Source organism: Phaenicophaeus curvirostris, chromosome 6 (genome assembly GCF_032191515.1).
Source record: "Phaenicophaeus curvirostris isolate KB17595 chromosome 6, BPBGC_Pcur_1.0, whole genome shotgun sequence".
Taxonomy (NCBI): domain Eukaryota; kingdom Metazoa; phylum Chordata; class Aves; order Cuculiformes; family Cuculidae; genus Phaenicophaeus; species Phaenicophaeus curvirostris.
In genome coordinates this window covers 19,001,896-19,028,295 of record NC_091397.1, presented here as the reverse complement: position 1 = coordinate 19,028,295, position 26,400 = coordinate 19,001,896, and the positions used below count along the sequence as shown (strand labels likewise).

The 26,400-nt window shown below is 40.8% G+C and overlaps 1 protein-coding gene across 12 annotated transcripts in view; it reads left to right on the top strand.

Moving 5' to 3' along the window:
* Positions 1 to 26,400, top strand: part of KIAA1217 (KIAA1217 ortholog) — a 246,086-nt gene that overhangs the window by 51,624 nt on the left and 168,062 nt on the right. For 6 of the 12 annotated variants that reach the window (XM_069859470.1, XM_069859458.1, XM_069859456.1 and 3 more), the window contains exon 2: positions 12,201 to 12,484. In XM_069859470.1, the coding sequence (XP_069715571.1) occupies positions 12,201 to 12,484 (284 nt within the window). Of the gene's footprint in view, positions 1 to 7,123; positions 7,275 to 12,200; positions 12,485 to 17,194; positions 17,357 to 26,400 lie in introns of those variants that run through there. The other 6 variants (XM_069859461.1, XM_069859459.1, XM_069859462.1 and 3 more) reach the window with 3 other exon arrangements.

Sequence of the window (26,400 nt, the reverse complement as noted above, 5' to 3'; positions counted from 1 at the left end):
ATCTGCTTGGAAACAAAGCTGTAAGATTTTATTCTGCTTGTCTTTATCTCTTTTCAGACATTCAGTTCAGATTGTCATTTGCTGTGTAGTACTGCCTTTGTGGCAGAAGGCAAGGAGAAACTGCAGTAAGAACAATTAAAAATGCCTAACTAATTAAGTCACAGTGTCCCTGACCTTTCCCATGATTTTAATCTGAGTCTCAGAAAAAAAATCTAGTTCTTACCAGTGACATTGTGGAGGAAAGTCAAATACATGATTTCATACAGCCCAGAAAATGCTAAAATGAATAGTGTTCACAGAAGTGTGACTTTTCAAGAAAGATCATCATCATGAATTGTGTGAATCCTGTGGGTTGGCAATACTCGTGCCATTGTGTTAATTTCTAATAGTTATTCAATAGTTATTTTATTTAAAGTATTCTTTTGTGGTAAAATATTTATCAGAATTGCCAGTTGATAAGTAAGCAGTTATGGTAATCACAGCATAACTTGAACTGTTATATGATTTCTGGACCCGCGCTCCATCAAAATACACTTTGTATTTCCTATTAATTCAAGCAGATACCTAAAAGTCGTGTAAGCTCTATGTGTGTTTGGTAAGAGCTGAAATAAATTATCTCTCATATTTCTTTTAAACTGTAATTCTACTTTGCAGGGAGCAATTCTCAATACCTTTGATAACTAAAGCATGCCATCTCGTACATTTACAGCCAGGTCCTGCAGACATCCATGAAACCAGCCATAGTCAGTGTTTCAGGTGTTAAGTCTGTTGTTCTGGCACTGCTAAAAAGTTGGACCAATTCAAATCCAGACTCTCACAAGAGCTCTGTTTGAGTGAATTCATCCAGAAGGGAACTTATCAAAACCAAAATGCTTTACACTGGGGGAAATATAATTTGAATGTACAGCAGATGGACTTAAAAGTGACTTTCGCCTCTCCATTTCTTTCACCTCCCTCAGAAACTATTCCCTACCCTGTTCCTTCCCACCCACATATTGCTTTTTATTTGATTAAACTCCAGCAATTGAAATTTCCGTGATGTAAGGCACATTTTCCTTTCACAGAGTTATTTTTTTGGTACCTTACAAAAACAGATGTCCATATTTTCTATTTCTGTGGTTGCAGACTGATCTCATTCCTTACCACAGGTGATCCTGCATGGGAAGTGTGATGAGTGAAGGGCTGGCCAGACTGGCAGGCTTGAGGAGGAGCTGTAGCGTGCCAGGGTCTTCATTTAAAGATGACTGTGCGGGTGGCAATGTATTAATATTAATGTTAGGTTGGGACAGTGGGATGACAACAGTGGGGGTATAAAATTCTGAAGTAAGGTGTTGCATTAGATAAGTCAGAAACATGCATCCTGTAATTATGTTCATTTAGCTCTGTTCCATCTTACCTTGGGCAGTAGGAAGGGAAGTCCTGTTAATGTATATCTAGAGTTAGCTTTGTTGGAATTGTCCCAAATTAGCCAGGGAGAGAGAGTTATGGATGTAGGAGAAGGTTGAATTCCCACTTGAATGATAACACTTCTTTGTAATGACCACAGTCCTTTTTCTCAGTTTGATTTAGGGCATGCACAGGTGTTTACTGCTTTCAGACCTTTTCATTTATTTAAAAAATTGGAGGGGAAGAAAGGAAACAGGAATAAAACTTGGGAAAAAAGTAAACCTAACCTATTTAACCTGATGTAGATGTTCAGTTGTGAAAGTTGTGAGCTTGAGCAAAATGACTTTTGGAGTGAGTGAAGGATGCTTTGTTACTTGGAGATGTGTAAGGTGCTTAACAGCACAGTTCTTGTTGATGGGAAGTGCACTGGGACACTGTGTCCTTGGCAATGCCAAGTGGCAGATGATTATAGCTGCTCCCCAGAGCTTCATCTGTAATGGAATTGGAAAGATAAATACATCTTCTGCCTGAATATCTCACGTTCAGCCTCTTCGTGACTCTCTTTAATAGCTGTTTGAGTTATTAAGGCTGGTGGTAGCTCTTGGCACCACTGTCAGCCTCTGAACGGCTTTGAAGAGCTGAAACCTGTAGGTCTGACAAAACATGATGAAAGTCTGTTGTGGAGGTGTGTAAAGAAGCTCATATTTATTTTTTTCCTTTCTTTTATTTTTTTCCTTCAGCTGGAGTATTACCATTTCAGTCTTTTGGCTAATTTTTTCTTGCAAGTATGAGAGTTCTTAACTGAACTGGAATGTACAGAGCATAAATACTGAAACTCTCCACAGATTCTTTAATAGTGAAAGTAATTTCATGATAAAGAATCCCAGAGGTTGTGTTAGATTGTTTGTCATCATAAATTTTAAAATAAACTTCCAAAGTTTCCTTTTGTTTAACCACTGAATAGTTTAACCACTCTCCTTACATTAGAAATAGGACCCAGTTCATTGAAATCCCTTAGTAAGATGACGAGACCAAATGTTCATAAATCCCCTCTCCACATCTTAAAAATCTGTGATTCCTTGTTGTATAATACCAAATCAGTAGATAATTAATTTTAAAATAGTGTAAATTTCTTTCCCCCTAGATCTGGTTGCATAGATTCATATCAATACACCTCAGAGATTTTTTTTTCATTTTGCTTGTACAAGCTAGTGGCTTTTATGGCTATTATATCATTTCTGATTTTATATATATATACCTGAACATAGTCCTTTTCTTTTAGGAGTGAGCCTATTTTAGTTTTAAGTATTGAGAGACCACACCAAGGACCGCAGTGAACTCACTGAGCACAAACTAGAACAGAGATGTGCTCTAATTAATTGCAGCACTGAAGCTGCTCTCTTCTGGCCGAGGTGGAAATTGGAGTTTCACCACCCTCAGTGATGTTTTTCTGTAGTTAGTTTAAGTTCCTTTCTCGATTCCAGATCTGGCTGGTTGGTAGCAAATGGCCACTCACAACTCCCTGGCATACAGGGGAATTTTCTTGACTGGATGGAGCATCCTCTCGAGGCTTCCCTCCTCCAGGGCAGACCTGAGTGATCTCTGGCTCTGTAAGGGCTTGGAGAGGTGCTGCTGTGTGACCTGCTTGTAATTCCTCCCAGTCTTCTGCCTCATCACTTCAGGTCTAGTATTTATTTTGTTTCTGGACTATAGTTGGCTAGACAATATCAGGATGGCTCCTACAGAATCATAGACTCATAGAATCACCAGGTTGGAAGAGACCCACCGGATCATCGAGTCCAACCATTCCCACCAATCTCTAAACCATGCCCCTCAGCACCTTGTCCACCCGTGCCTTAAACACCTCCAGGGAAGGCGAATCAACCACCTCCCTGGGCAGCCTGTTCCAGTGCCCAATGACCCTTTCTGTGAAAAATTTTTTCCTAATGTCTAGCCTAAATCTCCCCTGGTGGAGCTTGAGGCCATTGCCCCTTGTCCTGTCCCCTGTCACTTGGGAGAAGAGGCCAGCTCCCTCCTCTCCACAACCTCCCTTCAGGTAGTTGTAGAGAGCAATAAGGTCTCCCCTCAGCCTCCTCTTCTCCAGGCTAAACAACCACAGCTCTCTCAGTTGCTCCTCGTTTAAATGATTCCACATGGACATTGAGACAGGTCTTTAATTATGGAATGCTTCTTCTGATTTAACTATTAATTATTAACTTCCCATTTTTTTTAGTTGGGAATAATTGCTGGAGCCATGGAGCCATTGTTGCATATTATGTTTGACTAATTGAGCACAGCCAGTATTTTTTAATTGTTCTTTTTATGCATATGCTAAACTCAGAAGTGTTTAAGTTGCTCTGGGACATTAATTTTAAACTCAATTGTAGAGGCATAACCTGTTAGCAATTATTCTTCATGCATTGTTTTGATATTGATGGGTCCAGATCTGAGCAAAGTAATTAAAAGGAACCACTGTTATTGTTGATCCTGCAGATAAACAAATGCTGATTTCATGCTGTGAACTCGTTAATCAGGTTTATTAAACCTGCCGTTAGTGATTCATCCCAGTGACTGTGCTGGGGAGCAATCTCTTTGAGCCTAACTGTATCATGGTTCTGGCTGTCTCCAGTTTCTCAGCTGCTAAAGAGGTTTCACTATTTATTTTTTTAAAAATAGACTTAGATAACATCTTAAGGAATGGCATAGTTACGTGTATTAATTAAATCCAGTTTGGGACCAAAAACTTTTCTTTTAAAGTTATTACATGCTTTGAGACCTTGCTGTCCCCACTGCTCCCTGTCCTGAGCAGAAGCAGAAGAGAGAATGTTTACTCTGAGGCTGGGCATGCTCTTTTGAGATCTTCATGATACTTAAGCATGCCACATTTAGCCTTACCTTTTGCCAACGCTCTCTAATGCCACTAGAGTTACTCCTTCGGCAGCCGAAGTTCTCCTGAGGTGACAACCAGTTTTGAAGTCACACATCTGCCACCAAATAAGCAGTCTCTCTTTGATCATCTCTGCATTTTGGGGGTCTATGTTGCTCAACCTCCCTAGCAGTATCAGCAATACCATTTACTGAAAGCCTAAGCAGTGGGAGCATCTTGCTGTGGCCATGAGAGTGACAGTTTCAGACCAATCTGGCACCATCCCAGAGGGCACCTGGCTGCTCATTAGGACACATAAGTACAGGAGTCAAGAGACCAACTCTCTGTCTTGTACTTGTGGCTGTGGAAACTAATGTTGCTGGCTAAAAGTGGATATTTTAATTTCAATGAAATTTTTAAATTAAAGATTTTAATTAATTAAACTGATTTCTCAGGGGTTTTTTTCTGCTATTGTGGATGGAGATAAAGCCTCTGAAGGGGCTAGAGTGCATTTATTTTGATCTTATTAAGGCTTTTGGCACAAACTCTACTGGTCTCCAGAGCTAACCCTGTTTCTGTACATGGCTGGAGAAGCACCTTCCTTTCCGGCATTTGTAAGCACTATGTTCTGTGGTTTCCATCATGGTATTTCAGGATACGGTCTTTTAAAATGTCTTTAGCTTCCTAATTCTCAGTTTCTTAGCCCTGTGTATAGGTAATGCCTTGGTTCAGCTTTCATGTTGCTTTTCGAGGCAACTCTACTGGCTTTCTTTTCCTATCTGAGGCTTCCAAGTTATTTTATATTTCTTGAAGTTGATGGCGTTCAGTGAGCACTATTCCTGTAAGAGTACTCCTCTCCTTCCAGCTGGCTGTGAATATAAGTTGCAAGAGGCTCATCACGCTTGTCCAGACTCTGGAAAACCTCAGTGTTAAAGGCACATTCCTTCATATCACAGAGGCAACATCAGATAAGTAGGAGTGGCTGGCCATTACTTCTCCTCCTAAAATAGTCCACAATCAGAGTGAGCAGGAGTAACCCAAGGCCAGTAAAAACGCTACTCAAAATACAATGTGTATCACACTCTTTTGTTTATATGGCAAGGCAACTATAGGAGTATTCTGTTGGGACCACTGTACTACAGACCTTAAATAGCAATGTTAATGCTTAGAATGTATTTTCATTTTTTCTGTGTTTTCCCTGCCAGATTTCTGGGACCTTTGCCAGGCTCCGAGACCATATAAAATTAATTGTTAAAAAGGAAAATAAATATGTCCTAAGTGCTGGAGAATATGTGTGTCTGATCTAATGAATAATAATCTTGTTCATTTATCAGTTGTTAATTGTCATTCAGTTATATGGGTTTTCTGTCTGGAAGGGGGAGGATTGAGGCATGAGAAAAGTGATTCTCCATAAGCTTCTGTATTGAGTTTATGTATACAGAAAGCATTTCTGCATTCAATAATCTAAGTAGACAGAGTCACATTTGTGCCAGATAGAGATGTAGAAGGAAATGTAGGGGAATCCTCCTAGCCTGTCTGGACTGGGTGGTAGGGAGGTCATTGCCAGCAATTTAGCTGAGGTTACATTGAAGTCAGAGTCGAAGAAAGCTTGGAAGACCAGGTTATGTTAGGCCTATTTAAAGGACTTCCAAGATACTAACTATTATCTAGTGTTGCAGTATGAGGTTGATTTAAATGAGAAACTGCATATTTTTATTGATATGCTTTGTTCTTAACCTAATTCAGAAGTTGTCCACGGATAAACTTTCTGGTCTTGATGCTGTAACTCAACACTTGGTTTGTTCTACCAACTTTGGCTCAGCATTATAATTTTGATAGGCTAATTTGGTCTGGTATTCTCCACTAAATCAACACATGTGGCATCTACGGGAATCTGTGGGATTTGATCTCATACTTCTTAGCCACATTATTTTTTTGCCTCGCAGCCCAGTAGATCTATTGATGCAGGCTTTCTGCCTCCGATCTGCCAAAAGAGAATTAGTTATACGTTTCTATATGCTCTACTACCAAGGCTTCAAAATCCCTCTTAACTAAAGTTCCCTGCTTACATATCATAGAACCACAGAATCACCAGGTTGGAAGAGACCCACTGGATCACTGATTCCAACCATTCCTATCAGTCACTAAACCATGCCCCTTAGCACCTTGTCCACCCGTGCCATAAACACCTCCAGGGAAGGTGACTCAACCACCTCCCTGGGCAGCCTGTGCCAGTGCCCAATGACCCTTTCTGTGAAAAGTTTTTTCCTGATGTCCAGCCTAAACCTCCCCTGGTGGAGCTTGAGGCCATTGCCCCTTGTCCTGTCCCCTGTCACTTGGGAGAAGAGGCCAGCACCCTGCTCTCCACAATCTCCTTTCAGGTAGTTGTAGAGAGCAATGAGGTCTCCCCTCAGCCTCCCCTTCTCCAGGCTAAACAACCTATCACTACCATTCATTTTTATTGGCTTCACTAAAGTTGAATTCCTGTATCTTGATGTTTCCCTAATTCATTCTGTGAGCAGCCTGAAAGAATTCAGCAGAAAACAAAACCTCAAAGCGCTTATATAATGAATTACATTTAAACTCGACGCTGAAAAAGACAGAGGAGCATTTATCAGGAACGTTTGTGGGCTTGGTGGTTACGAGCTTAAAAAAAATAAAATTATTCTGTGGAAAGGCTTTTGTCCCATGACAGAGATTTAAAAGGCGGTGGGCTCGGATTCCAGCGGAGGCTCGGGCCTGCAGTCGTGCTGGAGAGGCTGGCTGTGCCGGGGCGGCGGGCGGGCTAGGGGCTCTCCCGCAGGAAAGCGCCGTCACCTGCCGGGGCGCCCGCGGGGGCTTCGCTCGGGGAAAGGGGCTTCGCTGCCTCCCCCCGCCCCGAGCCCGGCGCCCGCAGCCCCGGCCGAGCGCCGCCCGAGCTGGAGAGGGGAGCCCGGCCGGTGGGCAGGGACAATGGAGGAAAACGAAAGCCAGAAACTTGAGCCGTGCCTGGCTCGCTCGGCAGAGAGCGGAGGGATGGAGGGTAAGTCGGAGAATCGGGCAAAGATGGAGCTGCGCTTAAACGTGTCCCTCCTCGCTGCTTTTTGGAGCTGGAGGCGGGATGCACGGGGGGAGTAAAAAGCACGTCTTTCTCGTGCTAACGGCTCCGACTTTGTGAGTTTAACTTTGTCTTTAGCGAGTTTCTGCCTGCCCTCTGAAGCAGGGAGCGCGCCGGCCGCTGTCACCGTTTGCGGGACGCCGGTGCGGGGGCAGCGGGGAAGAGCGGCGCCTTCCCCCAGGGGCTCCGCAGGCTTCACCCAGGGAGAAGGATGGCTCTGCTTTCATAAAAGTGGGTTTGAGCTCGTCTTTTCCTCGCGGTGCCCTTTAAAAGAGGGAGATTCACGGCACATTGTCACAGGGTTGGTTTACTTTGTGTGAAACCGGTTGGGTTTGTTCTGGAGCGAAGCCAAGAAATTATGAGTGTGGTTTTCATGGCCAGTCAGCTGTGGTGCGTTTGTACAATTACCGTTGTACTCGATATTTTGTCTAAAAGCTAATGAAAACTACTCCTGTTGAATTGTACGTGGGGTATTCCACGTGGAGCATAACATTCCGGTAGCGTGATAATGCCTAATCTAATCTATATCTGTTATAGTATTCGTGGAGCACCTGCAAACACTCCCTGTTCATGTGTAAGTTGTGTTATTGTGCTTCTGTGAAACAAATAGGGCATGCTTGGCTGCATCTAGGTTTTAAACAAGTTTAGGAGTATCTAATACCAGAAAATAGCGCATAAAACCAATACTGTTCTTTTCTTTCTTAGGGATTCATTCATTGCTTGATGCTCTTTTCAATAAATTTTTTTAGTTAAAATACTTCTCAGTGTAAGTCACCTGCATCTGTGTCTGTGTATGTTTGTGTTTAGTGGGATGGAAATCTTCACTTAAAGGATGCGTCTGTGTAGGAGGAAAAAAAAAGTGCCCTCAGTACCGTACTTCTTGTGTATGGGTTGTTCGAAGCTTTCTGAATTGCACATGAGGCTAGAAAAACAGAGGTCTGACCAGCCCTATTCTATGATTCCCAAAAATTTTGAATGCTGGAAGCTCAGAACCAAATGTAGTGGTTTTGGCCCATATCCAAAATCGACATTTAAAAGTTCCTTGGAAAGAGAGCTAATTGTAAAGACAGTGGAGTAAATTAGAAAGATTCCAAATAACCTCAAATTTACTGCTAGCATAAATATAATGGAGGTGGGTTTGACTCCTGCTGTTAAAATTGTATTCTTTTTCAAACTTTAAGTATTGGATATGGTTTGCTTTGAATTTTATAATATCTGTATGGGTCAGGTCCATACTTTTTCGTTTCTGAAATTACTCTGAAAATGTTCTTCTCTCATGTCATCTGAGTTGCAAAACAGGACTATTAAAATCTGCACATTTAAAGTAATGAAGCAAAGTGACTTTCCTGACTTTTCTAGACTTCATGGAGGGTGTGACTTAGAAGAATTGCATACCAGGACATGTTGAAGGACTTTTTTCCCTTTTTTTTTTTTAAGTTTAATTTCTAGCTCACAGCAATTAATCCTTCATGCTAAGCTTTGTGATAATCCCAGGCATACTGCTTCTATGCTGCAGACCTGGGCCTTTCCTGTAGTTATATCTGCTGTAGCCACAGCTGATGTTAAGAAATCTTGAAAGTTGTTTTCAGTTCAGAGAAACAACTTGAACGTAAGGGTTACTCAAGCCTTTGGATAACCAAAAGCTACCCCTGTCAATCAGCAAGTTTTGCTTTTTGTGGCCCTCTAGACTTGCTACTCTATTGAACAGAAAGACCTTCAACTTTTGGCTTCTGAATATGAGGGAGGGAGAAAGGGAGACAAGCTTATCTCACACCTCAGTGTTTTCTGTTGGCTTCTCTTTACTCCTTTTTCAAGGAGGGCACTCACATAATTTATCCTTTCGCTAATTTTAGCTTTTTTCTGGGAACCATCACATGATCCTTCACACATTTCACAGTTATCAGTGGGGATTGGTCTTCTAGGGCTATTATCTCCCCTTGGAAGATATGGAAAATTTGCCCACGCTGTTATTGAGCAACTCCAGAATCCAGAAAACCTCTCTTAAGTTTCTCCTCCCTGTAACTCAGTGGCCCACACAGCAGCTGTGGAGCTGAAGTGCGTGGGGGTGGGTTTCACCATCCCACCTTTCAGCCTTGCCGTCAAAGTCCCCATCCCTGTCTAGGAAGTGGCCGAGGAAGGGTTTTTTTTCACCAATTCCGAGTGGAAAGGCCCATATTCAAACATGATGGAGAGTTTGGTTTGCAAAGAAAGTCCCATGCCGCTGTGTGCTGTAATGCTGCAGGATCGTGCTGAATGCCCAGGTCAGCTCACTGGCAAGTCGAGCAATTAGTTTGCATAGTTAACATTCCTTTCTTTTCACTCGTATTTATACAGTATTTTAGAAATATATGAAAGAAAAATAAGAGAATTTGTTGATCTTTCTAATATATTGTAAGAAAAATATGTTATTTTTGATTCCTTCTCAAGGTTTCACCCAATAACAAATAGTGGTAAAACACTTCACTTGATATGTCTCTTTGTGCTCCAAATAACTAGCTTTTCCTTAAACTACTGAAATGACTGAAAGGCAGAGTAGGTGAAAGGCTTTGCATGAGAAATTTAGGACCCGAAATACACATTCATGAGCTCTGGGCTCTGTTTGTCAGTATAGGTTTACCTGCCTGCTTGAGGAAGTGCCTGCCACCAGGTCAGTGATTTAAACTGCTGCTGTGACCATACTTTGAGGGTTTATACCAAATTGCTGCACTCAGTCACCCACGCTCGCACTGGTTCCCTCGAGCTCCAAGGAAATCCCTTATTTATGTCTGCTGCCTTTGTTCCAGCAGTTTCAGGGATATAACCCCCGGGCTCCTGGTGCAACAAATTAGAGATGGTAAATTCCAGCCAGCCCCTTCTCACCTCTTTTTTCCTCCTCTGTAAAATCCATTGAAATGACTGTGTAGCTTTCAGAAACCATTTTGACTGACTGTAGCTGGAGTAGCCACGCTTACTTCTTGCAAACAAAACTCTCCTTGTTGCCACTTTTCTCAAACAAGCTGAGTGTCCTGGCAGTCAGTGAGGCTGGATGCTTTTTAATTGAGTTGTGCTTGGAAAAGTTGAGTGTCTGAGTGTGTGCATGTACATGTACCCGTGAGGCTGCTGCTCTGAAAATTTAACCAGCATTGTGCTTCTAAGTAAGTCTTAGAAGGTGCTGTGGAGGTCAACCATGGCTCTGAATCTGTGTGAGAGTAAAACTTCCCCATGAACGAAACCTGCTTCCAAAGTTGTGCCTGGAACTGTGGTCATCCAAGTGCGGTGCCACCTGCAGTCTGGGCTTCTGTGTCCAGTTCCAGTTCTGCTTTCAGGATAGGTTTTCATGAATGCAAATGAGAGGGTGATTTTAATATTTTGGAGTCCTTTAGCATAATAGGAAGCTGACCAACATGAAAAGTTTTAGAGTACCTTCCAGGGCCCAGTCCTATGAAACCCAAGGGAGTTGGTTGCACACATGAATTGATGGGAGGTCACAGTGGCAGGGGCTCCACCAATAGATAATTTACTTTGTTATCAGGTCTTGATGTTACGTGGGAGTTGACAGGCGGTTGATGACACACACTCGGAAGCTGAAAAATCCTCAGCATAAAATCCTGAGGCACTTGGTAGGCAGAGTGTCAAACTGACAGACTCAGCTATAAAAAGAAGAGAGTAGATGCCTGTTTCCAAACAACAGGGCTATATAACTGGCAGCATGCAGGGGATGCAGTCGCTGGGAGGATAAATGGCTCTAAGGCAGGAAGTGTCAGATGAGACAAATAGAGATGTGTTAAAAATATGTAAAGGAAGGAGCTTCCTGCTCCTGGGAGGTTCTGGAAAGGGTTAACATTCGCAGGGATGGCTTAGGCTGCCCAGGAAAGATGGGGAAAGCCACATCAGACTTCAAGAGTTGGAGAGGCCTTTTCAATGCTTCTGGGCATCAGTTTTGGGTTTTGGTTTGGGTTTTTTTTTTCCTTTGCTGACAAAGGGGTGAGGGGTTTTTCAAAGGTATTAGGTAACAAGGCTCCTGACTACACTTCTTCATGCACTACAGGGTTCATGTTACAGTTACCTGAAGATAAGCCAGCACTTACATACCCTCGGTGTCTGCCTATCTCCTTACAGACATCTAAAAGCAGATTTTAGAGTTGTAACATTTATCTGAGGGTTTTTTTTCCCCTTTTTATATCACACAAAACTTGCCTTTATTCTGTTTCTTAAGAAAAGGTTTATTGAAAAAGTGATGTAGTATTTTCCAGCCCACTGTCCTGAGACACATAAAATCCAAGGGAGATCCATGAAATTTAAAACCAGACCATAGTCAGAAATCAGGAAAAAAAGCCTCCCAAACCCTCTTATTATTTTATAGGTGTTTCAGAGCATGCTGAAAAAAGATTAAGGATTTCAAATCTCCTTGTCAAAGGAATTTTATCAGTTGGTATCCTGAAGGATACTAGTTACAGGGCCATTAAGTGAACTGGAGCCTATTGAAGAAACCTGTTTCTTCTCCTGGAAAGCATCCTGTAGATTTTAAAGGTCAGGGAATAAGGGCCCAGCCAGATCTTCTTTTCAAGTCACATAGTGGTAAACGTTACATAAAAGGAACATCTGCTTTAATGATGCTCCATTTTCTTTGAGGCAATACTGCGGTTGTGTGTTAGAAGTATGTAAGTACTGTGCATAGCTAATATAAATTATTATTTCTGGGCTGCTTCTTACAAAGTATGTAGGCCTAATAAAGCAGAACATGCCATTGGACAGTACCAGACTTTCAAAAGAACCTAGCTTTTATATTGATTATTTTCTTTTTCTTATAAATGTGAATGTTGGGATTAAGTTCTTATAATATTCTGGTTTGGGTTTTTGGTTTTTTTTCAGACCAGGCAAAACCCAGTTTGCATGTAACATCACTAGACGATGCAGAATGCCTTCGATCTAAAGAACTTCTTTCAACCCCGAACAGTCACACTTCTAATTCAAAGTCCACCCGCAACATCCCTCGAAGACATACAGTAGGTGGCCCTCGCAGTTCCAAAGAAATACTGGGGATGCAAACCTCGGAAATGGACAGGAAGAGAGAGGCTTTTCTTGAGCATCTGAAACAGAAATATCCCCACCATGCTACAGCAATAATGGGACACCAGGAGAGACTGAGAGATCAGGTATGAAACTTGAATTCATATCTTGTTTTTTGTTAAACAGTCGTTATAAGTTCTACAGAATTGAATATTACAAAAGTTGAGAATCATAGAATCACTAGGTTGGAAAAGATCTTTGAGATCATCTAGTCCAACCATACCTGTCCACTACTAAGTCATATCCCTAAGTAATTAATCTATCCATCTTTTAAATACCTCCAGGGATGGTGACTCAACCACCTCCCTGGGCAGCCTGTTCCAGTGCCCGATAACACTTTCAGTGAAGAAATTTTTCCTAACATCTAATCTGAACCTCCCCTGGTACAACTTGAAGCCATTCCTTCTTTTTGTATTGTCTACCACTTGGGAGAAGAGACCAACACCAACTTTGCTTCATCCTCCATTCAGGTAGTTGTAGACAGTGATAAGGTCTCCCTTCAGCCTCCTCTCCTCTAGGCTAAACAGCCCCAGTTCCCTCAGCCGTTCCTCATAAGACTTGTTCTCCAGCCCCTTCACCAGCTTCGTTGCCCTTCTCTGTACGTGCTCCAGCACCTCAATGTCTTTCTCGTAGTGAGGGGCCCAAGACTGAACAGAGGATTCAAAATGCTGAGTATAGGGACACAATCATTTCCCTAGTCCTGCTGTAACAGGATGTAACAAAGCATTAGACAGAATTTTTAATTTTAATGTAGACTAAGAATTAGTTGCTTACTTGAAACTCAAAGAAACAGTAATAAAACCTAAACTATTCAATATAACCTTGGAATTGTTTGTTAAAACTGACTTTTTTTGAAGAGCTTTTAATTTTTATTTTTTTTTTAGTATATACACAGAGAAGGGGATGAAGGTGAGACTCTTGATCTAAGTATATGGGTCTCCGTCTCCTTTCACAGCTGAAGGGAAAATATGGAACAGCTGTTAATTTTTGTTACACTTTCAGTATTGGCAGCACTGCCCAGGAGAAAAGAAAATATCTGTGGAGCGTGTCTGTATGCTTTAGCTGGCTCTATTATTGTTTCATTTGCTTTCTTTTCTATTTTTGAGTCTTTTATTACAAACAGAGCAGACTTACCCACAGGTATCTGCCTCCTCCCAGCTGTTTTGACATGCACATTGGTCTGTCAGCAGTGTGCCTTAAGGTGGTCTGCTTTTTGCCTGCCTCCAATTGCTTTTCAGCAATGAAAAGTAGATCTGAGGAGATGTGGCACTCTAATGCATTTCTTAGAGCAGGTGGAGGTGGTGTCTGTGGTCACACTGACTTTCTGAATTCAGAGAATGCCATGCAAGGTTATATTTACAGCCCATCTCTGGGCTCTGATTTTGAGTGTGATGTTAGTTTCATCTCTTCAGCTTTACAGACAATCTGTGTTCCATTATTTTTGTTTTCGATCAAACAGCAGAATTTAGAGTTCAGCCTCAAAAATCTTGTGCCAGTTATTCTCAGTGTAACAAATGATTGACAGCAAACCTTTACTAAAAGGTTTTCTAAAAACCTTTTCTTTTTTTTCTTAGTGATTTGTAGGTATTTCAATGCTAGCAGCAAATTAATTGTAATTAAGGAATAAGAACTGGTTGGAAAAATACTGTATTCTACTATGGGAAATCTTACTGAATTCCTAGCATCTTTTGAATTCTCCAGAACTTTGGAGATCTGGCCATTGACACAGGTTTGCAAAGGTTGTCATTTGATAACTCCCCCCTACAACTTCTCTTTGACAGGGTCTCTGGAGATCCCAGGTGCTATCCCTGCCTCAGAACACAACTGCTAGAATCCATATGTATTCAGCTAAAATTGCTGCAAGACTTTTGATCTGAGGAGGATGATTTATTCCTTATTTTTAAACAGCTTCCCTCCTTTCCTTTGAAAGTCTTAATTTTTTTTTTCCTTCCCACTTATCTCTTGTATGAACTTTAGTGACTGTGTGGAATGTGCTGGGTGGTGGATAAAGATAGCATACAAATTAAATAAAGGGGGTGGGAGGGGGCTGAAATTCAGAGATTAGATCTTTTGGAGTCATGTAAATATTTAGTTCCAGTGTTGCAGACACTGCAAACCTAGTTTGAACGGACTACAGCATTACACCCTACACATTTTGTAATATGAGCCTTTTCTGAAGGCAATAAATTACAGAAGGAATGCAGTAACTGTTCCTGCTATTTGTTTAAAATGTGTCATCCTTGCTAATTTATTGAGGTTGAAATTCATACAAATGTCTTCTGCTTCTATTTTCTGATGATTAGACATATGTATTATACATAATGAGTGTGAATTTTAAGACAAAATAACTTCAAAATTACTCTTAGAGCATCTATCTTTCTTGGGAATGAGAAAGACTGAAGAATCCGTCCATCCAGCCTAACTTAAAAAAAAAGAAGGTGAACAGAAGCGACATTAAAAACATGCAGGAATAAGTTATTCCAACTGATTCTGAGAATCTTGCTTATTTGAAATGTATCAACAATCTGGATCATCAGATGCAGTAACAGATTGTTATGGTCATGGCATTACAGTTCGGAGGTTTTTTTTCTTACTAGTTGTCTCTGTGTGTGCACACATGTACCTGTTTTATGTGTGTTTGTGCATGTGTGTATATGTGTCTGTGTGTGCATGTATGGCACAGGTACTTCCTTTTTTCCCCTTGTATGTGTATGTGTGTGGCAGTACTGTAGAAGATAAACTACTTAGACATGTAGTAGGTATGTGTACCTAACATCTAGACGTCACACCTACAAAATCTGTAAGATGAATGGGAAGGCATATATTACAATGTTACAATGTATTTTCTAGGTTTCTTTCTTTCCTTCTTACATTTCTAGCTGCTGTAATATCTGGAAAGTGGCAACATTATCCATGGTGAGAATTTCCCCCACTGTGGGGGAATCTATCAAGGGTAGTAGACGCTGAAACATCATTTTCTATCTCTGTGTCAAATGGTGCACCTGGAACATAAAACATCCTGATATTTACAGTTGTGAGATTGTCCCTTGTACATCATATCACTTGTCTTCCAGGTTGCTCTAAATCTTGTCAGGTCCATAACCAACAAAAATGGGCCAGAAAATTAGTAATTAGAAAATTAGTAATTGTCTCTTTTTTTTTTTACTTTATTTTCTTGTCTATTTTAACCATCAGTATCTGAGTATGGCAAACTGACCCCTTGGTGTGCAGCAAATAAGCATCAGGAAAACTGTTTGGTCTTGTCAGAACATACTGTATCACATCCATTAGCAAGGTCAGCTCTGAATGTTATCTGTATCTTCTGCTACATACTAATGGTTTCCTCCGGGCTTCATTTATTCAGATAAATCCCTCCCTGGATATGCCTCCTGAGGTCCTATTTTTACTCTTGATAACCTGCCACAAATCAGAAGTGCAGTCATGGTCAGGTAAAATGCCAGTGGGGATTACTGATGGTTAGCTAACACGGTGACCTGAAACCACCCAGCTGTGCGCACAGATCGTGCCTCCTCTACTCCACAGGTTTGTGATACATTATTCTGGAAAAGAAAGCTTGAAAGCTCACAGAGACAGGGGCTGTCTTTGCACAGGGCCTTGGGATACTGCTGCAAGGCAAATAACCTGCAGCTAAGCTGGTTTGTGTGGTAAACCAGGGTGTGAGTTTGCAGCAGCCGGGGAGATGCAGGCATGCTGTGATTTATGCACCCCAAAACACCAGCAGGGGAACACAGCACCCCACAGCTTCAGCTCTGTGAACCACAGCTTGATGACTTGCACTCAGACTACAGGTTTCCCCCTTACAAGACAACCTTACAACAGACACCAGAGCTCCATCCACCTGGAAGCCTGGAAAGCAAAATCTTTTTTTATAGGTAGTGCGAGTTTCTGCAAGAGCTTTGGATGTCTTGCCTCTGCCAATGCTGTCTCATCTGTGTTAATGAAAGCAAGGCACTAACGTAACCCCTAGGAAAGTTAGAAAGGAAAAAGAGAAAGGAAAGATGAAAACAGTCTTAGTCTTCTGAAGTTTGAGATGGTGTGAATCATCTGCTGCTGAGCTCATGGCAGGATGCAGTCACTGCTTAGGCGAGGTTGACTCTGGTCAGCAGCAAAGGAAAGCAGGAACAGGTATAAAAGCTGGGCCAGCATCTGTGAGGATGGAAAGGAGTTTGCAATTAAGAGGTTAAAAATGCTAACCTGGCCATGGGAGGGGGATAATCCCTGCTTCGAACCTGTTTTACAAGTCACCTGATAAAAGAAATCTTTCTGAGGGGCAGAGAGCAAAAAAGAGCATGTAGAAGTTTTTCAGAGCCAGAGCTTTTGAGCATGCCTTTAGAATACGAGCTGGAATATGTTTACCATGGCTTTTCTTTTATTGTTGTTTGACTAGGAAATACACTGGGACATGCAAAAAAGTCGGGAACAACTCTAGTGTTTCAGCTAGTGTCTTGTGAAGAATAAATTTATTGGCAAAGGAAAAGAGATTCCATCATTTTTTTTGAAAAAAGAAACCCAAAACAACGCACCAACCAAAAACAATCTCCTGGTGCCTGTGCAAGGCTGAGTGCCTAGAAAATGGTGGTTGAGGTTTTTTTTGTTGTGTTCAGTTAGGTCTGGACATGACAGGTAACTCTGGCATCTGGGCAGGTGTGGTTAAGGTCACCATGGAGATCCATGATGTCATGCTTGATAGAGCATGTCAAGGCAGCTAATCTAACATGTAGGTGTTCAAAAAGTCCCATAGGCCAGAACTAAGCTTTATGCAAATAACGAAGTTAGACTGCAAAAGGGTGAAAGAAACTACAGCTAAGATATGGCGTGCGTTTTACCTGGCAGCTTGAAAGGATTATTACAGACTTCATCATAAATTTTAACTTTTGGAACTAAAGGAAGTGGATTTCAAACCGTCTTTGGCCTCACCTGTGGAATCTCGCATTTAGGTAAACAAGCCTCTTTCTCTCTCTGCTTTGTCTGTAAAAAAATGCTTTTTAAATCATGGAGTTTGCTTCACCACATTGTTCCTCCTGGCAGTAGGGCTGAGTCAAGAAAGCAAGTTTTCTGGCATGGCATGCTCCCTTTTCTGTTTCGAAATTGAGTTCTTTATTGAATGAACTGAGAATTCCGAATTATTTGAAAGACTTCGTAATGTATTATGTTGATTATATGAATCATGCTGAAAAAATCTCCTAGGTAGTGTTTTGGAGGAGAAACTAAGAATGGAGACTATTTATTTATTTTAGATTATTGCCAGAGGTCTCTCCTTATACTGTTAAAATAGAACCCTAAAATCACAACAGCATTTATTCCAGCATTTGATGTCTGCAAAAATACTGAGGTGGTGTTTTTTTTAAATAGAACATAATATCGGCTGGTTAAACAGACTTTGAGTATATGTTTTGGTATCACAGGGTAACACTGGGACATTTCTTAATAGATTTTTTTTCTTGGGTAAAAGTACATTAGTAAAGGGTAAACATATTTGAAGGTAAAAGTCCAGCAACAGAAATGCTATTGGGAGTTTTGAGATTTAGGTATAAACACAAGGGGATCTTTTCAGTCCCTCTGAAGAAAGAGTAGAATCCCTGGGTTCTTAGTTGCAACCACTTTTGTGCTTACATCAGTCACAACAGATCAAGTAAACATCAGTGGGTAAGGGGTAGCCCCCCCGCTGGCTGTGCTGTGGTTCAATAGCCAGAAGCAGGTTTGGGGCTACCGTGTCTAGTTGGTTCGAATCACTTTGTTTGAAAAGGGTTAAATCTACATGGGCAAGGGTAGGGACTTGCAGTATTTAGTGTCTGAGCTTAAAAATTGGAAAAGAACTGTAAACTTGAGAGAAACTTCAGTTCAATTTAAGTCCTCGATAGAATTTAGGGAATGAGGAGGCAGCAGAATATGGTAAGCACATTATCTAATTCCAGGTGAAAAAAACAGGGTGTAAAGTATTTCTGATGTTCTGCATTGCTTGATTTGGAAAGGATAAACAAGCTTTTTTTTTTTCTTAGCAAGAGTGAAAATGCTAGGTAATATTTTTGTTACAGGTTTTTTTTTTCTTTTATACTCCTAGTTATATGTTGAAATTAAGTCAGTAATAGGAATATTATACAATTAATTTCAATTTAACCCTTTTCCCCAAATTCTGAGCTAATTATTTAGTACTAGAACATGTACAAATGACAGTTTGTCAAATGAACTAGCAAGCATACTTTGCATTCATTACACTGTTGTTGGCTGGTGCCATGGAATCGCATAGGTAAAAACTGATTTTGTGTTAATACTGTGTGAATACTTCTCTGGTGTGTACCAGTTAAAAGATAGAGTTAAAAAATTACATTTGATTTTAAAATGTGCACAGTGTCAGTGAAAAATGTGATTTTAATCTAGGTATGTGTTGCTGCAGTTTTCTTTAGTTCAGAAAATCCATTTTGTTGAATTACTGCTTGGTTCACATACTGCTATATATAATGTGTGATCAAAAAATCCCTATTTTTGTCTGAGAGGTCAATGACATACAGCTAGAATGTGCAGTTGTGCCAGCATAGGCTGTAGGTATTCAGGGAAAAAGAATTTCAGAAGTTGTTTCAGGAGATTTCTGTGAGTTCCTGCCTTCTCTCCACCAATAGGTACTTCTGTGCCCAAATGAGACGTGATCTGCCCTTCTCCCTGGATAGACTTTGTAATCTCAACTGAGCACGTTGCATGTTCAGGAAGGGGGAATCTTCTGCAGCATTCACACGTGTCCCCTGCCTCAGTACAACAATTTATTGCTGCTGTATGCTAAGGGCAACTGCTGTCGTTTTCTGTTGTTAAAAGCATATAAGTCGTTTTCTATTGTTAAAAGCATTTAAGTAAACTGAACATGTGAAACATGATCACAACCTTATATCTCTGCTGGAATCCAAGCCTTTAGCTCGTGTTTATGGAAGGACATAAGATGACATGTCCATTTGTTTTGGGTTGAAACTCACTCTTTAGCCCCCAGATAATGCTGTGATTGTGAGATATTTATAAATAGCTTGATAGATAAATGAACAAAGAGCTAGTTCATTAGCAAAATAAAGTGGATTTACTTTGTGTTGACTATAAGTGGAAATGTTGAGAAAGAAAGATATTCCTCGTAGAATGTCGTAGCAGAAAGTCTTTTAATTTTACTTTTTACTTAAAAATATAAAGCAGCACATTAAGGTACATATTAAACTCCTAGCCCCGAGGTATATCTGGAAGTAAGTGGAGTTTAACTAGAGTGATAATACCTGCTTTGATAAACATAAATATCTTCATTTATAACTATTAGTTAAAATAATAACAAAAGCTGTTCATTTGAAAAAGCAAACAAGACAAAGCTGCAAAAAGGCTAATAAAGCAATTCCTTTTCTTTTTGCTTCCCTCCTCCCATGCAAACCACACACAAGCGCAGTTACTTTGCCCCAACAGGATTAGTAACTTTTCTGCTGTGGCGACGCCTCTGCAATTTAAATAGCAGGTATTGTTTGTAACTCAGAAGTCCCAGGTAGTCGTTATATTCTTGCTTTTGTTCATGTGAGTTTTGTATGTCTATTTCTTTAATTTTATGAGAAAAAAAGGTATTTTTAGAGTACTTTGTATTCAGCTGACTGACTAAATGCCCACAGTAATCTTGTTTCAGTACTTACTGTTAGATCCGATAAAGAATCTAGGACTTTGGTATCCCTTAAAGCTGAGTTCAGGCAGCTGTATTCAAGAGAGTGGAAACCTCTCCCAGGTATAGACACCTGAGAATTCCTTAGATTTCAGAAATGTAAGCTTTTCTGGCGAAAAAATATCCTGAGGCATTTATAGATGTGTTTTTGCACATTCTCAGTTTAGTCCTGGTGGTTTTTGTGTTGCCTCTGTAGATGACTCCCAAAAACTGTGTGGGAGCAGTCAGCAGGGCCTCTTTTTGTGGTTGGATTCGGTCCAAGACTAACTCCTTCTGCAGTGGTAGAGGGGGGAGCCCACGTCCTGTGCAGTGGCCTGGCAGTAACCACCCTGTGACAAAGGCATCTCCTGCCTCCTCTGAACCTGTGCCTGATGCACTCCTTTCTTTGGGGATGCTTGGAGGCATTTGGGATAGTTAAACCCTAGGTTTTCCCTTTTGAAGTTGAGCCACTGGGCAATGACGTGTTAGAAGGTTTGGCCTCCGTAGCCTTGTGGTTAGCCCTGTAGGTCAGCCACTGAATGAACCTCATCACAGGACTGCATAATTGAGCTCCTGACTTGATGCTCTCCCTGGCCACGAGGACCTCGTGCTTCTTTCTTCTCAGCAGCAAAGTTTCAGGAGTCAGTTATGGAAAGCCCTGGCCCTGTGTTGCTGTAGCCTGGTTATCAAGATCCTCTGACCAGAGATGGAGACATGGCTGTTGAATGTCCTTCAGACTCAGGCAACCAGTAATCTTCCCCTCCTTCTTTACATATCCTGCAGAAGTAGATTGGTGTATGAAGCATGCTTTGCCACTGCTTGCTCTTCCAACTCTACTTTTAAACCAAAGCACCTGATGTTGCTGTGCTTCATGACCAGCCAAGGGGTGAACAGCATGAGAGATGTCCTCTTAGCACCATTCTGCATGGGGTTTGTCAGTGACCCCAAAGTTCATTTCAAGTCTCTTGTTCACTTATGGGAGTGCAACAGTTTTGTGATGGAAGTGAAAATGAAGCCCTGGTCTAGAGACTTATTTGGTCATACTGGTTTTGAATAGCTGTTCTCTCTTGTCCATAGTTCTGCAAGTGTATTAGAAAAGGTGTGAGGATGGTTTGTTTGGCAAAGGTCTTGGGTGAAGGCAACAGATTGTGCTGATGGTAGAGCTGAGGTTGCAATGTAGCTCCCCTAGTCACTGGCCAGGGCTTCCTTCTGTAGCCTGTGATTAGCCTCAGTATTTATGAATATTTCCTGCATCTCAAGATAATTTCCCTGCATGTGGTTGTGAATGTGCTTGGGTTGTTCTCTTTGTAGCTGAATAGTCCTGTTACCTTCACACAGGGAACATTTTTGTGCTCTTTGCATATTGTTACTTGGGAGGAGAGCATGTATTTATGTCAGTTGTTAGCAAAGTAAATATACCTCTGGACCATCACTGCTGCATTACAGCATTTTCCAGTTGATTTTCTAACAAAGGCAGATTGCACCAAAGTCACCTGATTGACTGGTTGGTTTAACCATAATCACTTGGGATTTAAATCTCCTTTCAGGGCTCAAATAAGAGAACAAGAGCAAATAAGACAAGCAAATCTCTTATGAGCATATATTCCAATTTCCTTTCTCTTCAAATGAGTTGAGTACACTAGGAGAAACAGTGCTGCTATTAAAATTGCAGCTAACACCCGTGACTTTGACAGCAGCCACCGAAATGGGTGTTTTTAATATTCACCTTATCATTGTGTCAGTTTAGTAAATTCAGAAACTGGTGGTATTAAGTTTTGCATCTTGACACATCAAACTAACACAGGGACCTCTGGTGGGATGAGATTACATTTTGAAGAGTCCTTTTTAGGTTTTGTGAGGTATTTTTGGTTATTAATTAGTGCCTTTTGTACTGCTGCATTTTGTGTGGTCCCTTGTGTTGTTGATGGTAGTGATTCCATTCACTGACTAGGATATTTCAGCCTTAGTAAGCACTGAGTGTTGTCATTTGTTTACATTTAGAAAAGGTTTTCACTGGCTGATTGATACACTGCCATTGGTACACCTCACTTAAAAAAAAATACTACTGTGAAAATCATAATTAATTGTTAAAGAAAGGAATAGAGAAACCATTCTCTTAGGCTATGTCTGAAATTCAGAAAGACGAATAATATAGTTTTCACCTTGGGTTCTGCCATGGGTTCTTAAGAATGTTCTAACAACTTCTCAGGAAATGTATCTTGGATTATCAGCCATGCACATCATGCACATTCTGAGCTTTAGTAGATATAGATTATTTTGTCCTATGTCTTGAGATTTATTTTATCTTCCAAAATTATGTTCTTGATACCTGCATGAATGTCCAGTTCTGTTTTGGATTGCTAAATTCTTGACTTTGTTAGTGTCCATGACTGTAATTTCCAGATACCAACTAAGTTTTAAGAATATTTCAGCCTTCAAGGATCTCTTGCATATACGTACATTTCTTGCGTATATGTGTAATAGACTGTCTTAATGCTCTTGCATTGGTTTCATTCATAGAAAAGCTAATTGTAACTCAAATTCAATCAGTGCTAGGTAGACATCTGTCTTCCAAGGAAGGAGGAGAGTAGCAGGAGGAAGAAGTAAACAATGAAAAAACAAAGACTTAAAATATTTTTTTGTATGATGTATTCACTTCCAGGTACACTTACTGCCAGATGAATAAGCAAAGGCTTTTGCAGTTTGCACCTATTTGGTGGGTGTGTGGGTGTCTAAAGTCTAGAAACAGACGTGCAGTCAATGTCTGTGTATGAGCTTTGGTCTTCCACTGTGCTTTGAAATGTAATTTCAGCTACATTTATTCGTTTATAGTCCTATTTTTAGTAACACAAAATACCATACATCAGACTGTTGTAATTAGTAATGAATTACTCACAGAAGGAGCAAATATTTGACTTTGATTAGAATAAGTAAGAAGAAATGTCACTTATTTCCTATTGGCTGACTAGATAAATAATTGAACAACATTGGATGGTTAATTTAAATACCAGTGAATACTATTTGGAAGGAAGAATTATTTAGTGTGTAATGTAAAGAAACTAATATAAAAATATACATGTAACATAAACACTTCCATTAAAAGCTTGTACATGAAAAGCTAGGAGATGTATAAAATTTCCCACAGAAACTCTTATTTCTGGTTTTTTTGGGTTTTTTTTTTTTTACAGAGAAATGTTAGTTTTAGTAAATTCTTGATTTAGGTTATATTTTTCCCAAAAACTCTTTAAAAAAACCCCAGACCTCTGAAGCCTCACAGATACTGTGTGCTAACGTCACTCTCTCATTATGCATATCCTACATTCTTTATTTTTAAAAAAGCTGTTTCATATTAAAATTGCTTAATAGCTTTGCATAAAAAAGACAACATTATGTCAACATCTACTACCTAGGGATATGGGGGAGTCTGCATATTCTGTTCTTGGACTGGAATCACTGTGGTATCACAGGAACTGTGATTTGGCAGTAACTGCTGGCAGTGTTTTGGGTTTTTTTAACTGAGGATCACTACTGTTCCAATTAGTTTTCAGCTGCTAATCCACACTGCCACGTTTTTGACTAATGCTAAATCCAGCACTGGGGGGTCAGGCAAGCCCAGCCCCTGACATGTTCCTGTGTGGGTGAGTGGGGCCAGGAAGGGCTTCTGCGCTACACAGCCCGGGGACTTGCTCTGTTTTACCACAAGCAATTAGTTGGTATCTGTTGCTGGAGAATTTAAATGAAAACGTGATAGAAACAGCATCAAAAGCTTTCTGGTAATCAGTGGAAAACATCTCCCTTCTAAATGTTGCAAAAGGGTGGGGTGGGAGGGAGTGGGGAGGCGCAGATCACAAAATGTTTTTCTTGGCCCTCATGGTGCTGGTATCGATGTCAATAAAAACGTTCCTGCTGACCAGAGTACAGTTGGCTCAAACCCCTAGCAGGTTCTCTGACCTACATGCTCTTCCTCTGATATCAGATTCAAGCATTTAATTTCTGGCTTCCCTTCTATTTTATTTTTACCAAGTGTTTTCAGCACCGGACGCAGTGGCAGGCATGTTCCAGCGTGGGCAGGTCCTGCAGGCACCTGCTGCTGCTCCCCGGCACGCTGGGCTCTCACAGCTCCCTCGCACTTGGCAGCTGATGGGCACTGCTGCAAAGGCAGGGCTCCCAGCCACATCTTTCTAATCTGGTCCGGAACAACTGGGTTAATCCCATACCGAGCCTGGAACTCTGTTGCAAGTGGGAGTCAGGTTTCTTCCTGAGGCCAGTGAATAGCTTTCAGAAAATAGCTTTCAGGACCCTTGCTGAGGTCTCACATTATAATCGGTTGTGCTATAGCTTAATTCTACAACAGATTTCAGCACAGCATTAACTATTTGTATTATTTTGATGGCACTTTTTGCATATGTCTTCTTACTGTGCATATTTTACCGTCTTTTTTCATTGCCAAATTATGACCTGCTTGGTCTAGGGTATTAATCCTACCACAGAAGGGTAGTTCTAGCCCATGTGCAAATGTGTATTTGTTCAATCCCCACCCGTATGCAAGCATGCAACCATGAAAAACCAGTAATTTTTATATATGAGTCATTCATACACCCGGATGTGTAACAAAATTTCACATCGGATGAAGGTCTGTTGCATATGCGCACCTATAGAAAACATGCGCAGGTAGAAAGAGGGACTCGTGCTTCTCCTGGTTCTGTTGCTCTATGCTGGTGGCAGTCTGCTAGCAAGGGGATGGATTTTGAGGAGGAGATAACAACTTGTGCTCCTGTGGCGCATCCAAGAAGAAAAAGCAGCCTTTCAGCTCTTTGCTGCTCTTCTGGAGCCTCTTCTGCCAGCCAGGTACAGCTCTGTTGAAGAGCCAGGGCTTTTGTCTGTGGGACTTGTGTGGAAGCTTTTGGATAGATCATATTTTTCAAAAGATTGCTGCCTGTAAGAAGGAATGTCCTCAAGTTTTCATTATTATTATCCTGTTGTCTATACATGTTTCTAGGTTGACTTTGAAAAATGTGGAAAGCTTTAGGTTACTAGAGTAATGTCAAACATTTTTGGGAGGGAGACTGACAGTCTATAGAAGAAAGGCTTCCCTTGAACCATGTTAAAATACAATTTGATTTCGTCTCATGGTTTTAAAATTTGTCATACACTGTCCAAAAACCAAGGTGCTTTCTTCTCTAATTATGGAGATTGTTTATATGTAAGTTTTAATCTATTTATTGGAAGCCTTTTCCCAAGTGACAGGGGACAGGACAAGAGGGAATGGCCTCAAGCTCCACCAGGGGAGATTTAGGCTGGACATTAGGAAAAAATTCTTCACAGAAAGGGTCATTGGGCACTGGAACAGGCTGCCCAGGGAGGTGGTTAATTAACCTTCCCTTGCGGTGTTTAAGGCACGGGTGGACAAGGTGCTAAGGGGCATGGTTTAGCATTTGATAGGAATGGTTGGACTCGATGATACGGTGGGTCTCTTCCAACCTGGTTATTCTATGATTCTATGATTCTAAGTGCTGCTTCGTGGGCCTCTTCTGAATTGAAGGGGTTAGAAAACAGTAAACTGCTATTGCAAAAGTATTTGGACAGTGAAGATAAGTGAGCTACTTTTTTTTCCAATGTCTTCTCTTGCTTCTGCTGTAATATTTTGGGTTTGAGATACCTTTTATCCTTGTGCTGTGACAGCAGGTATTGCTTTGTTTTAAAGAAACTGTGAAGTCGCAAGTTCAGTTTTGTTTCTGCATGACTCAAACCTGTCTCAGGGACGTTATTTTGACAAGAATAGTTCCACTTATAATATGTTTGACAGATTTCTTTGTGACTGTTTTATACAGGCAAAGCCATCTTGGAATTTAGGGAAACTTTTAATAGTTTATAAGAGGAGAACTGAGGAAACTTTTTTTTAAAAAAAAAAGGTTCACAAGTACTCACACAGTTACTTGTGAGATGCCTCTCATGTTGGGTTGGGGGGGTTTAGTGTACTTTTGTGAATTTCTCACAATACAATAGCTATCAGCAATGTATTACTAGAGAGAGAAGGGGCTGGGCTTTTCGTGATCTATCACAGCTGTGTGAATACATTTGTATCACAGCTGTGTGAATACATTTGTATCACAGTCGTAGAAAGTGGGGCAAATAACTCTGAATTGATAGGAAAAAGATTTTCTGTGTAAGGTGATCACACTCTGTGAAGACTGTTTTTCCTAAGATTCTGTATAACCTTTTAGATTAAATGCATTTGCTGTGTAGCACTTTAAACACACCAGACTAAAACTAATGTGGGGTAAAACCTACACATGTATTGAGTCACCTGGCAAAACAAGAGCGGCTTAG